Here is a 14,586-nt window from a genome sequence, read left to right as displayed (position 1 = left end):
AGGGAGGTGTGGGATTTAACGTGATTTGTTTAGGAAGGGATGTGCTTCATCCTCCAGGACAAATTCTTGCTCCCCTCCCTGCAACAGGGTAAGCCCTTAAGTTTTTTTTATTGTTTGTTTGTTTGCTTTTTCCTCTCACTGCTTGGTTGATTTTGGGGTGTTTATTTGTTGTTTTGTTGTTGTTGTTTTATTACCAGTCTCAGTTAATATCAGTTCAGAATAGAAGCAGCACTTGCATACTGGTGAGGAGATGCAGAGCCCAAAAAGATCTGCTTTTGCAAGTAGAGAGGAATTGTTTTCCTCACTTCTACCAAACAATGCAGCCCCTTTAATACAGCCCTGAGTGGTAGGAAAAAGAATGGGCAGTTCTTTACACTTGCTATTAATATACTGCACCTAAGACCCTTCTCTCATACCCCATTTGGGGCACAATCCTGCAAAGTGACAAGTACCCTGGTCCTGAGCCAGCAAACATACCTGTGTTTAAACCTCAAAAAGCTGTCCAATGCCACTGAAACACTGTTTAAACCTCAAAAAGCTGTCCAATGCCACTGAAACACTAAATCTATAAGAGGGTCCAGTGGTCGACGCTCAATCGACTGGAACCCATACACAGAAATGCTTTTAAAAGAAATGGAATTGCTTGGGAGTGTCTTATTGTGAGTCAAGTGTTTGGAAGCTTCCTGCACCACTTGATAAAGCAATACATCTCCAGAAGAAGAAAAACAAATGAGCAAAGTCAAAACCAAGGCTTTGTTTGCTTTAGCAAGAGAACCAACCCCCAGAAGTGAAATCTTATACTGTGCCTCTGTCGGGCTGGATTCCTGTCTTCACCTTGCTCCTGGTTTTTGCTCCACCAGCCCTCTGCCTGTCTCCAGAGGATCCTCCTCCAGCTACGAGAGGCTTTTTGTGCTGCTCTATGGCACCAGCCTTTAACAAAACCTAGAAGTCGAACCAACGATTTGATCCCTTCCTGGTAGATTGGAGCTCAGGCTGCAGACCTTTCCTTCTCCACCACAGATGGAGAATGTGAATTTACTGTGAAGAGACTTGAAAGTGTAAAAACTTAGGTTTTTCATAAATGGAGATATTTTATATATATACATATATATATATTAATCAAAGCTTCCTGACCAAGTTCCCAGCTGATATCAAACACTAGCACCAGCTGGTTGCTAGTGGATATAGTCCATGTGAAAACAAGAGGTCTGGTTTCTGTAATTCACAGCAAGATTGAACGGACTAACCCCCCTAAACGCAACAATCAAAGCGGTCTTCAGAGAAAGCATTTGTGAGGCAAGATGTTTTTTCTTTCAGCACGCCAGCGAATGACACCTGCTTATCACCGGCACTCCTGAGCTCGCCAAAGGAAGAATGTGACGGTGCGTAGAGCCAAAGCCCTGTGACTGAAGGCAAGGGCTGGTGGCCACAGGTGGGGAGAGGGTGCTCACATTTCTCTGAGCAACCAACACGACAGCAGAAAGTAATGCAGAACCCAAGGGACTGCACTCACTCCATGCGGATCCACTTGCAAGAGTTTTTCATCCACTGTTGCCAAAGTTATCCTTATACATTTCACCTTCCTAAACTTCCCACAATCTACTTTTATCCTCAGCATTTCTCACAGGTCCCATCTCCCTGACCCGTTGTCCTATTCCTCCACCTGTGTTTATGGATGCCAACTGTGAAATCCAATCTCAGGCACATCTCCCTGACCCCTCTGTACCATAAAAAAAAAATCCTCCAAGCTAACCAGGCACATTAGACGTGCTTGAATTAGCAAGGAAATGAAAACAGGCCACAAGAAAGGTGGAGGGTGAAGGAAAAGATGGAGATGTAATGCTAATCAATCATATCAAGTCACGGTTTATAGGAATTCATGAACTGGTATGAAAAAAAAAAGGGGGGGGAAAAAGTTTTGATAGTCATGAAAATACCTGCAAAAAACTGTTTCCAAAACAAGCTTGTTTTCCCCGCTGCTATTTTAGCGCAAACACCAAGAAAGGTTCCAGCCGTAATACAAGGAACTCTCTTATCCACTCCATAAAAATGTCCGGGAGTCAGAAAATAAACTTGTTCCTCTTCTAATACCTTACCAGTGCACTTTCATGCTTGAGGACCTCAGGAGACAGCACAGAGATGCAGGAAATGCTGGTAACCACTCTTTAAGGTTGAGCAATCTGAGGCACTGAACAGTTCCTGGGATTTAGCGAAGCAGAACCATAGCCTTAACTCAGTTTGGGATATTGTCTCCCGAATTAACCTAGCCAGTTGAACATATGATTCATTAAAATGGAAGCTCGGGGCAGGGGGTGGCAACTGCCATTCAGTATACATATTTACATTTGCTGGCTCAAGGGGTTATAAAGCTATTTCTAATAATTGTTATGCCCATTTCAATAATATATTTTTTAAACTGATGTAGTTTATCATTTTTTCATGGTAAATGTTCTTAGCAGCCCCCCTCATCAATGCACCCCATCAGGAGAACATGAGCTGCAGGAGTACAAACCATGGTCAATAGAGCTGTGCTTCTGAACACACAGGTTGGGCTCTTACAGTGATTCAAACCAGGTTCCAAAAGTCAGTCTTGGCTCTTGGTAAGTTAACAAACTGAGAAATTAGGAAGATTTGCGTCCAGGACCAAATACTTGCTGCTCACCAGATAAATTAAATGGGTCTCTCATGTTAGGGCAACTTTCTAACAGCTGCTCCCCCACTCCAGATCTGATAACATGGAAAGAAACAAAGTAAAGTGACCACCTTTAAAATAGCCCCACAGATCATAGCTTTGGGAGAAGACACTCACAAAACATTAAAGGTCAGATCTAAATCCACAGGCATAATGAAATGCAGTTACAGATGAAACTCCCTCCTTAACGTGCTGGACCAAATTCAGCCCTGCTCAAACCACCCAGCAGATGAACCTTGCCTAGCCACGGCTCAGAACTCCAGCCGTAATGAAAGCTTGTCCATGATTTGAACCCAGCAACAATTAACCTTGACAGGGGGAGATAAGATTCAAGTTTCAAAGAACAGAGAGTTTACTAGATGTCCGTATGCTTTCATGAGGCTTTGATTATTATTCTAATGCAGTTGTTTGTGGTTTAATTTCCTTTTTTTTTTTTTTTTTCTTTAATGGTCACATTGAAAAGATAAAAGTCTTTGGACTCATGGCAGAAGTCAAAGGATGGCCAAAATCCAATCTACCTCCACCCCATCACGCTCATCTGATATACTTCCAAAAAAAAAAAAAAAAGGGGGGGTGAGGGGGAAATCAGACAAATAGAGGTTGTGGACAGCTTAGGACTGACTTGTCTCAGACTTTCTGGAAAAGGGAGAAGAACTCATTAAGCCATAAGGAAAGCCAAAAGCACTTATGAAAGCACTCTTTTAGGGGACTACAATAAGAAGCCAACAGATCTTTACATACTTCCCAGCAGGAAGCCTACAGTCATCCATAACATTGCTGATAGCCCTCCATGCTTGGCAAGGTTCCCATTCGACCATCTGGAGCTCATCCATCGAGGTGCAACTTTGAGGAAGAGACTGAGCGCCTGGCAAAGGTGTTCAAATAGCAGCTGGGGAGAGGGTTTTGACTCCCGAGCTTCTGCACGGTTTCACTTGACAGCAACTGAGGGTACATCTCTTCTGCAGATGGTGCAACTGCAGATGGTGCAGGCCGCTCCAAGCTAACTTTAAAATGACGAGCAGAGTTACTGCTGACAGCAGCAGCAGAGTTCAGCATGTGTGCTGAAGCTTCCCAAGAGGCTAAGCAAGTAGCTGGGCCATTTGCCCAAGTGGCTGCATTTTATTGGTACCAGAGCTGGATAAAAACAGTTCACCTCATGCCTCCACAGCCCACAAAGCCACCGCACCTCCTGTGTTACAGAGGGATCCTGCTCTGCTTCTGTTCTCACCAGCTGACGTTTTGATCTTGCTGATGTCTTCAGCAGAGCTCCGTCCGACCGAGGGCCAGGAGTTTGCTCGGCACCTCAGACTCTCCTTTGAAGGGAAGGAGCAATATTCACCCTCCTCGAGGGCTGTTAATGAGAGCACGTTCTCCAGTTACCCATGTCGAAGTGCAGCTCTGAAGCCTCTACCAAAGCTCTTCTAGACAATGCAGACAAAGGCAGTCTTTAAAAAACAGGAAGGAACCAAAGATGGGGACTGACCTGGTCACATCAGCTGGGGAAGGTGGGAGAGAGCAAGCACACTGGAAGTGTTTCCATTTTCTTCCCCACGTCCATTGGATGTCAAGACAGCAGCAACGTGAGAGTTCAAACGTGTTCTCAGTATTGACAAATATCACTTAGTGGGGCCTGGCATCTACACTGCCAGGAAACGTGCCATCAGCAAAACAGAAAGGCAAGCTGCAATATGGTGCATATCTCCATGCTATTTATAGCCTCTCCCCTCACACGTACACACACTTGTATCCCCTTGGTATTTTCTTGGCTGTACTTACAACCCCTGCTTTGCATTTGCACAGCACGTCCTGAAATCAATCATGAAGTTAAACACGCAGCCTGTCCTTCTTCAGGCCAGCAGTTATCTTGGAGGACACCTTGCTGGAGGTGAGGCGAGCAGAGGGGAAAGGAAACAGAGAAATCAGAAAGGGACAAGGGTGTTTTTTTTGCCATGAAGCCACCATGAGAGGACTTACGCACCTACAGCAGTAATGAAAAGACATCCTAGGTTGAGCTGTTTCCTAACATACATCTTCACATTAAGTTGAAGCTGCCAGGCTGATTTGCTGCTACATTATCCCTTCCAGCCTGCTCCCATACCTTTTCCCCTGAGAAGCCCTCAAAGACATAACTCACCCAGCTTCAGGTAAAGCTCACTGCCCCGGTCCTTTCAGTGCCTCTTACCCAAAAGGGCTCCTCAAGGCCTTTTCCTGTACTTGTAGGTATTTCATGCCTTGTTGGTATGCTGCCGGCATGCTCAGTTCTCTCCTTAAAAATCCCACAGCTCCCTGGCGTCATGCTAGGAGCCACCACTTGCTCTTTAATGAAAACATTAGGCCAGAACCTGGGAGGCTCTTTCTGGATAGATCCCAGGACTGTAACGTGGCTTTTAAGCCATATTGCCTTCACTGAGACCACCAGTCAAAGCTAAAGCACAGCCTGCTCTCTAAACATCATTCCTACAAGGAATTGTAGGAATTTGTATCATTTGCATCAAGGAATTTTATCATTCCTTGTAGGAATGATATTTAGATATTTATGATATTCCTACTGTGGTTTAAATCACCTGCCCCAGGTAACTGTGGGGTAAGGGGGCAGAGGCCCAGGGATGAGCCTAGCCCAGCTTTGCAGAAAGAATGTGCTCAGCCTCCCTCCCAGCATCCAAAATGGCCCCAAAACCACAGCTGAATCGCATCACGTTTCAGATTTTCAGTCACAAGATCACAGGACAAAGGCACAAGGGCACTCTAATAATTGGCAGTCCAGCCTGCCCCAGATTTTTTGAACTACCCTGGAAAGCTACTGCAAGTGCTTCAGAAAAGAAAAAAAAAACCTTCCCAATAAAGCTGAAGAGCTGGGTTTTAATATTGTGTGCATCATAGTCTGGCTCATAGCAGGTCACCGGTCTTGACAGAACCTGGTTAGAGGGGAAAAGCCTTTCTAGTGGCCCAGAAGCCTTTAAAAATGAAAAAAAAAAAAAAAAAAAAAAAAAAAGGAGAATGACAATCCCCTAGAAGCAAGGCACATGGAACACTAACAAACTGGCTGCAAATAGCTCTCAGGCAGTAAATGAGCCACAAGCAGACTTGATTTTTATGAAGAAATTGTTAATAGCTTAGTGCAGACCTAAAGAAATGGCTTCTGGGTCCAGACCAGGACTACTAAAATACACCACAGCTTGTAAAAGCTTGTGGAGCAGTGCTCAGGCCTGCTGCTGAGCACAGGATGATTCAGCCCCTGCCACATCCTCCTCTTTACAGCTTTAAAGTAACATCTGAGCACAGCTTTTTTCTGCTTCCTGATGCTCTCAGATCCTTGTCCTGGTAATAGTATCGCATCTGCTGCATACCAGAGCATCAGCAAGGCTCCCCTCCTCGGGCTGGTGTGAGCCCCTCACGTTCCCTCACGCCGCATGGCACGGTGTTGTGCCTGTGAGAGCTGAAAGCTGCCAGGCTATAACACAAACAATTCCCATCGAGCTGCCCTTATCAGAAAGTCTTCCTAAAACCAGGAAGACTGAGGGGCTACGAAAGCATGGAAAGCTGACACCTCCAAAGAGCTGTTTTCTTGTGGAGATCCCACCCTGCAGAGGACATCAGGCTGAAGATCTCACTGGGGCATTACTGAAGATCGGTGTCTGGGCAGGTTCTCTGCCATTTTCTGCAGAGCTAAATAAATGTTATTTCCCAAACTCTGCCTCTGGAAGACAGGTAAGGCACAGGATCCTCTTTGGCTCCTAAATTTTGGAAAAGTGGTCATAATAGCACAGCGAATGGCATAACACCACACCGGCCAGACGCTTAATCAGTGTGATGATGTCCAAAAAAAACACAGAGGCAGATCCAGACGCTGCAGGGTAGACAGCAACAGCAGGCTGATTTTATTAGCACCCCTCCCCAGCCCAGAGCGAGGCACAAGGCTGGAGATTAGGGTTTTTTGAGACCTGGATCCCACTTTAGAGGGCAACAGAGTCCTGGTTGTCCAGAGAAGCAGTAAGTGTCAATCCTATAGCAGTTAAAAGGTGCGGGACTCATGCTTGTGCTATCTGGAAGAGCTCGGTGGTTTCCCCCCTGGCATTGGCACAGACACACATATCCCACAGCTAGCAGGTTTCCTGCCGCGGGCTGCCCATGCTTTCTGAACCCGGGTTGTGATGAGCCAGGGATTTTTCTGGCTAAAGTCAGCCCCAGAGGAACCACCTGGAGTCCTTGGCCCGTTGAAGGAGAAGCACTGCCCTCGCATGACTCACCTTCCCATTGCGAACAAGGCTGAGAAACTTTTAGGGGAACAGCATTTTGCTGGGCGAGGAGAGCGCAGACGGGCAGTGCGCTTCCTGAAACACACCCCGTAACTGTCTGTTAGTCACGACGGCTGCTGAACCCTGACCTCCCTCCAGCGAGCATGACGCAAAACAAAGCTCCACTTACCGGTCTTGACACTGGCAGCAAACGTCACGCAGCGATGGAAAAATAAGGGTTGGAAAAGACCTCGGGAGGTCACCTAGCCCAGTTCTGCGCCTCGTGCAAGAGTCAGCGCTGTATTATCCTTGTCAGGCACGTGGCTAACCTATTCTGAAAGGCCTCTGGTGATAAAAGCAACATCCTCTAGGCCTTTGCTATTTATATCATAATTTTGGGTACTACTTGAAGAATAGAAGGCACAGAGGGGGATAGCTGCATAATAGCTGAACTTTGCATTAGAGAAATATCGCTGGAACAGGGGGAGGCTGCTGAATAGTTAAGCATCTCTCAGCCATATATCGGCACAAAACGTGAGGGCAGGACCACCAGCAAGGCAACGAGGGCATGACAGCCTCAACCTATCCGTCCAGGCCACCTGGCAGGGTTGTGACATCTGGCAGAGCTGGCGGGGACCGACCCTCCTGCGCTGTGCAAGGCACAGGTACAGCCCTCAGTGCTGGCTCCTGCAGCCGCTGCCTCCCACAGAAGCTGGTCTGACATTGTTCTTGGGGATTAACAAACAGATAAATAAAAAATAAAGCTGTGTTCTCAGCTGCACGGGAGGGGATGTTGCAGCAAGATGAGGGTCTGGACATATTTACACAAATATGCACACTTTTTTTTCTTTTTTTTTAAGAACAGTGGAAATGCTTTGCACAAAATCCCATTAGCAAATAACAGGATTTCTGGCAGCACCATCTGTGCACCACATTGAACACTCGCCCCAGAGTGCAGAGACTAAAGCACGATGCATATGGAAACCGAGACAAAAGAATATACAATAATGCTCAAAGGCAAGGAGAGCACATGTAAGGTGGGGTAGAAGCCAGAAGAGACCTTTTCCTCCCCATCCTGACAATACCCATAGCCCATTCTTTTCACAGCCTCCCTGCAATGATTCCTGAGGCATCTCACGTCCCTTCTGTGCCCACTGTAAGGCCCTATGATGTTGTCACAGAAGGGGAAAAACTTTGCCATGAATGAGAATCAGTGGGCAAATCAAAACCACTCGGTGCAAGGTGTCACAGAGGTCTGATATTGAAACCAGCTGGAAAACACTTTTTCCTCAGGTGTTTTTCAAGCAGGTCTCCCATATTTTTAAGCCAAAATGTTACCTGAAAGAGGTTGTGCCTCATCTCTAAGTTTCTTCAGCTCTGCCTCAAAAGAATGGGCCTCAGAAGGAGTCCAGGAGAAGCCACACAGGGGTAAGCCTGAAACAAAGCAAAGAAGGATTTGCTCTGAGTGGGTTTTGGAGAACAAAATAAACACAGGTTTGCAAATCAGCAGCTTGTAGCAGCAATCTTCAGCAACTCTCAAGGACCCCTTTTCCTCCACACTTCCAAATGTCTCTTTGTCTGCCATCCCAAGGGCTCTTCAACAGCATCCTCCAAAACAGCTATTACAGCAATTACTGCAATTAATTGATTTGCATATCCCCAAAGCCCCATCATTAGTGCAACACAGCCAAGCGTGTTAGTGTTTAATAATATCAATCAACAATTATTCGTAACATCCCGTCCCGGCAGACCTAAATATAGAGACAAGCATTCATGCGAAAACAAAAAGGAGGGGGGAAAAAAAAAAAAAACAGCAGCTAAACAAAAGAATTAATTTAGAGCAGAATTAGGATCATAGAAACAAGAGAGACTAATGGCACGGTCAGATGTCTTGCTCCCAACTCATGCGTGACCCTCCTAACCAACTTACTCTCAGTTACTTAGCTAGCTCTAACTCAATTGATTTTTTTTCTTGCAATAAATAGCCAGTAAGCCACAATGAGCATGTACACAGTGGAGCAGAAAAGAGACGAGACAACTTTCACAGTCTGCTGGCCCCGCTTCAGGAAAGCACTTCAGCAAAAGCTTGAGATGGTCTCCGTTCAGGGCAACACCACAGCACACGCTGAAATTTAAGTACGTGCTCAAATCCAGATCCTCCCCGGGCCGAGTGCTAATAAATGAGGAAGGCTGCAAGCACACGTGAGGCTATGTTCCTCTCCCCCACCCAAACGCCCAGGCTTTGCCTCCCCAGCTGCATTGCTGCAGTATCTACTGCATGGCGAGGAGGGGGAATCCCAGACAAAATCTCCCCCTGGCCAGAAGCCTGCTCAGGGCAGAAGCCCTGGTCACATCCCAGGGAAATACAAGGCCCTAACAAGCAGCCCCTCGACGGGCCGTCGTGTGGAACTGATCAGTGGGTTTCCGATGGCACGACATCTCTAGAAGGGGACTGCTGAAGGGTGGAAAATACAAGCACCACTCCCCACACAACTATGGCCAAAAAGGGACTCATTTCCCCCCTTTTCCCCCCTTCTATGTCAGATGTAGAGCTGCTTTTTTTTTTTTTTTTTTTTTTTTTTTTTTTTTATCATGGCTTGTACTGACAGGAATTTTTGCCGGAGAGGGAAGGGAAGGGGGAAACACAATGTCTTTGGTTCCAGTTTTCCAGGCGTTTTTAGCAATACAGGCTGCACCTCTTAGGGACCATATGCTCCTCACTAATCTCTGGGTTCAGAGCCAAAGCCCATTTGCCTGACATGTAAACCCTTCAGGACAAAAGCTGTCTTTTTGTGCTGGGACTGGATAGTGCCTAGCACAAATATCAGAGCCCACAGCTACCATCCGAATGGAAATAGCACACAATAACCCAAGTCAATGGGAAAATTAGCATCTTCAGGGAGTTTGGGATCGAGGCTGCTTCTTTTTGCCCAGGCTGAACTCCCACCAGAGCCAGGGGGGAGCTGAAGGGCTAGGCAAGGAAGCCCCGGACCCCACAAGCCCATCTGCAGGGCTCACAGCGTGGTGGGGTCCGAGATCTGGACTGAAAGATGAACAGCACATTTTAAACAACCCTGAATTAAACTAATTGCTGCTCTAATTACTCCGGTGAAAGCACTAGGGGCCTAAACATGCTAAAGGCACCACTGGGCGGCCTTTGGCGGTGTGGCTCGGCCTCCTCAGAAGCCCTCAGTATCCAAGGGCAGGGGAGCGGCCCAGGTGCAGATCTCTCTTCTTAGCAGTGTTTAATATTAAAACAAATCACCCCCACTGCTGTCCTGTGGCACCAGGGGCAGTCAGGACCAAACCAACAAGGGCAGGCAGCCCAACCAAAAGCCATTTTCCACGTGGTTTGAGCTGCCGCCCCAGGCCTCCCCCTGCCTGGTCGGTGCGGAAACACGCCGTAATGAAGAGGCCTGCTGTCAGCTCTGCTCCTCAGCAGCCTTTTGAGAGACAGAAACCCACTGTAGCAACATTGCCTCTCAGAAAAAAAGGTTAATTGTGTGCAAAATTAAGTTCAGGGGGGGAAAAAAGCAAGAACGCATGAGGTTAAGCAAACACCAGAACATTTTTCAAATTAGTCCTAACATTTGTTGCTTGTTTTTCCCACTTAATCCTCACAATCATACTCACGGATTTGCGTTTTTGCCGTGCTAGTAGACTCCAACCCTGGGCTTTAATTGAAACCAGAGCCTCGCTCACGAGACAAGTGATTCAGTGAGACAACCACATCTAACCCAGCCATAGCTCAAAAGAGCCCAAACCCAGGGAACTGAAACAAACCTGCCACATTTCACACATCAAGAGGGAGACAGGAACACCTCAGTCTGATCTCCCATCCCTGTGAAGCATCACCCAACATGAACCCTATTACCAGCCCTGTGGCACCCATCTTGTTAGGCACTCACGCTCCCTGTTGTGTACAGAAATAGTGTTGCTTTAAATAATATCCAAGCCCTCTAGAGGAGCCTGCTTGTCTTTGTGTCCCAGAAACCATCAGACCATACGTGCCTATTTTATGTTTGATGATTTTGCACACGGAGGAACCTTTTCCACTTGATATCCAGCCCTGGCTGTGGGCCTCCTTCATGTCCGTGCTCTGTCAGTCTGTTTCACTAGTCAGGCCAGCAGATCTGAACCATCAGCACCAAAACAACTGAAAACACAAGCTGATGACTAAATGTTAATTAGCATGAATGGCTTATTCAGAGTATTTTTAATTTGTTGGACGAGGCAAGTTTTGACTTGGTTTTCTTGGTTTAAGCACCAGGAAAGCATGGGAACACTGGAGTCATGCAGCCATAGGCAGGTAGTTTCCAAATAGTGATGTTGTTTTCAGGAATTCACACATGGGCCAGGAACTGCAATGATTTCTAGGGCCCATCAGCAAAAAGGACAGGCAGCATGAAGCATCACAGCTTTCCACATGTTAACTCCCATGCTGATCAAATGGAGAGAATGCATCTTTCTCTAAAATGTGTCCTGCTCCAAGAACATATTTTGTTTATTAAAGAAATTAGGCCAGGAAGGGCTCTAAAGGTGTTTTCTGCTCTCACAGATGCAGCAGAACAACTGGCAGGGCCACGGCATCTCCAGCCTTTGCTTTTCACTCCTCCTGACCATCCCACAGAGCTCAGGGCTGCGGCTCCTCTCTGCAGCAAAGCCTTAATCCTCACCCAGTCCATCCTGAGGTCCCATGAACAGCACAACTGTGGGGCAGAGAAGGGTCCAGAAGTACCAAGCCAAATGTCCCTGCAACCATGGGCAGGGAAGGTGCAGTTTTGCCCCTACACCTCACCCCTGGCACGTTTCCGTCACCTTGGGCTCCATCCATACCGCAGCTGCACTACAGCTTTATTCCAGTGCTGTAAAGGGCACTGGCTGAAATCCCTTCAAAAAGACACCCAGCTTCCCAGCTCGGCACCCAGAGCTTAAGTTAAAAGCAGCCACCAGCTAACGCCTGCAGACTAAACAAAAGTTTATACGCTGCCCACAGTCTGGACCCGTAATTGGAGAATCATACAGCATGAAATCTGCTATTCCCTTTTCTTTCATATCCCTCCCTGCCTCAGCGAGCGCTGATCTGGGGGACTCTATCACGCCTTGCTGGTAGGAAGGAATAAAAGCACCTTCTCATTAGCAGTATCCTAAGAAGAATAAGAAATAAGGTTTTAAAACCCCCTTGCTTCTTGTTGGCCTTCTAGCTTCCTCTGCTGCCTGTAACCACACACAAAGTGCTGGTAGGTATGCCCCAAAAATGAACTGCAGTAAGTATGAACAGGAAGCAAGAGAAAATGCAGTTGCAGCAAACCACTTCAAAAAACTTCAGTTTTGCTCAGAATTGCTCAAAAAGGAAATTTGCCACTCACGGATGTTCACCCTTTACCTTGTACTCGTAAAATAATAATGATTTTTAAAAGGTAGTCTGATTTTCTCCTTTTTTCTCGGGCAAAAAGGGTTTCTGGAAGCCAGGGTCTAAAAGCAAAACACAAATAGGAAATACAACTGCTTCCTTAGAACCATACTGGGATTCTTTGTAAAAACGCCTAGCAGCTTTCACTGCCTCTGGAGAGCAATTGGTAGATTTTAGGGGAAAACTAAAACATCAGTGGCCACAACGGTGTTTCGCAGAATAATTTGGAAGGGGAAATCCAAAATAACTGTTGACGTGCACAGTGCTGAAGACCTGAAGAGGGCACTTAGCACACCTGGGATGAGCATCTCCTATCTGCTGTAATTACAGTGAACAGTTATCAAGGACACCTCCCTCTACAAGCAAGAAAAAGTGATGTAAGCGTTTTAAGTGGTTAATGCAGCTCTTTTAGTAAACATAGATGGCACAATGTCAGCGCTTTGCTGAGATGATATCAGCAAACAGGCATTTTTCTCAGAAAGTACTTGCATAAGAAAACTGAGGACATTGAGCACACTCCAGCTTCTTCTTATCTTATTCTTAAACACAACCATTAAAAAGAAACTCAAGCAAACCAAAACACTCAGTGGATAGGAAAGGCTGCATACGCAAGTGTTCACATTGACGAAGCGAAGTCATGTCCCGAGGAGCTCAGCCTACAAACCTAACCAGATTTAAGAGCCAAATTCCCCCAGGGTGCAGAGCTGGGGCTGCTGAGAGGTCACTGCTGTGGGAGGGACCTGCGCTCCTGTGCTCCAGCAACGGCTGGCTCCTGCCAGCGCAGTGCTCCCAGGGGCTGCCCACATCTGCTCAGCAGGATGAAGCCACAGCACACACAGATCTTGCCACCTAATTTCATGCATCGCAGACAAAATGATTATCTGGGGGGCTGGACCTCTTCCTTTGCAGTCCCACATCTTGTTTTCAGAGGTGGTGGGAGAAAGCCTTTGACCTGTCAAGTGCCTTCGTGAAGGTCTCAGTGTTAGCATCCAACACTCTCAGCAAGATAAACATACAGTAATTTAGGTTGGAAGGGACCCTTGGAGACCATCTGGTCCAATCCCCTGCTCAGCGCAGCAGCAAATAAATAGCAGCACGTCTCCTCTGCTTGTGCAGCCAAAGGCACAGGTGGGCAACGCATGAGGAGTGGGGGAGCAAGAGAGAGACCTCGACACAAGGAAAACCTCTCCTGCTCTGAAAAGCACCGCAGAAAACAGTCTCCTGCGCCTAAGAAGATGCTGCTAAACTACATGCTACCCTAACCAAGCATTTCAACTCCTCGACCCTGCACTCCAGAGCCTGGGAGGCTCTCCTCTTCCCACAGCACAGGACACAGTGTAATGCAAAAAACATTTCAATATTCAGGGTGAGCCAAAGGCACGCGGTAACTGAAGATGCTGAAAGCAAATCTTGTGCCTGGGCCCAAAAAATCCAGTACTGAAGGCGTGGAGTGCTGCTACCAGCTAGCTCTGCTGTAGGAAACACCCTGGTGCTCCTGCTCTCATCACAGCCACACCAGCTCTGTCTGCTCGTCACAAAATGACCACGGGGGCTGCCAAGTCCAGGCCTAGTGATATTTTCAGTAACACCCATGTAGCTAAAGGACTGCTTTCACAGCAACGCTGCCTCACGCTGCAGGCACTTGTAGGGATGTGGATGTAGAACATGCAGGTTCTTTCTTTGCACTGGTTTGACTTTCTGTCTTCAGGTGCAGGTTTGCACAAATGACAGTTTTATTGATACACATCCAGTTCCAGCACAAACATGAGCCTAGGCCAATGGGCTGGAGCTCCTGCATGAGAGGAGGCCAAGGAAATAAACTTGTAGGACACATTTTAGAGATTCTCCCTGATTTTAGACCTCAAGCCCTAGCCAATGAAAAAATCAGGTACATAAACTATCTGTGCTTCCACATGGCTGTCTGTAATAAGGAGAATGTATACGGTACCTTAAGTCTAACTTTTACCCTTCCCTGACAAGGACTGGTGGCATTATAATCTACACTGCGTGCCTTGTAAAACAGCAAGGGTCTGTGGTTTAACAGAGTGATTCAATAGGCAGCAAAGAAAAAAAAAAAAAAACACAAAACAAAACAAACCAAAAAAAATACTTCATTTACCCCATGTGGCCAGCCTGGGAAGAGCTGGATGGCAGCAACAGCAGACAGAAGTCTTAGAGGTGTTTCACCACCACGCACTTGTCTCAGATAAAGAAAAAAAAAAAAAACCTGCAAAGCCTTGATTTAA

At 46.7% G+C, this 14,586-nt stretch overlaps 1 protein-coding gene across 4 annotated transcripts in view; it reads right to left on the bottom strand.

The window, feature by feature from the left end:
* The window catches only part of ACKR3 (atypical chemokine receptor 3), a 139,937-nt gene that overhangs the window by 26,155 nt on the left and 99,196 nt on the right, over window positions 1-14,586 (bottom strand). For 3 of the 4 annotated variants that reach the window (XR_011097757.1, XM_068686270.1, XM_068686271.1), the window contains one exon: window positions 8,266-8,361. Coding sequence is in view for 1 of the 4 variants with exons in the window: in XM_068686269.1 (XP_068542370.1) it covers window positions 8,266-8,286 (21 nt within the window). In the remaining 3 variants the exon portion in view is untranslated. Of the gene's footprint in view, window positions 1-8,265; window positions 8,362-14,586 lie in introns of those variants that run through there. The other variant, XM_068686269.1, reaches the window with a different exon arrangement.

Source organism: Anas acuta, chromosome 6 (genome assembly GCF_963932015.1).
Source record: "Anas acuta chromosome 6, bAnaAcu1.1, whole genome shotgun sequence".
Classification (NCBI taxonomy): domain Eukaryota; kingdom Metazoa; phylum Chordata; class Aves; order Anseriformes; family Anatidae; genus Anas; species Anas acuta.
This window is presented reverse-complemented; position numbering and strand designations above follow the sequence as displayed.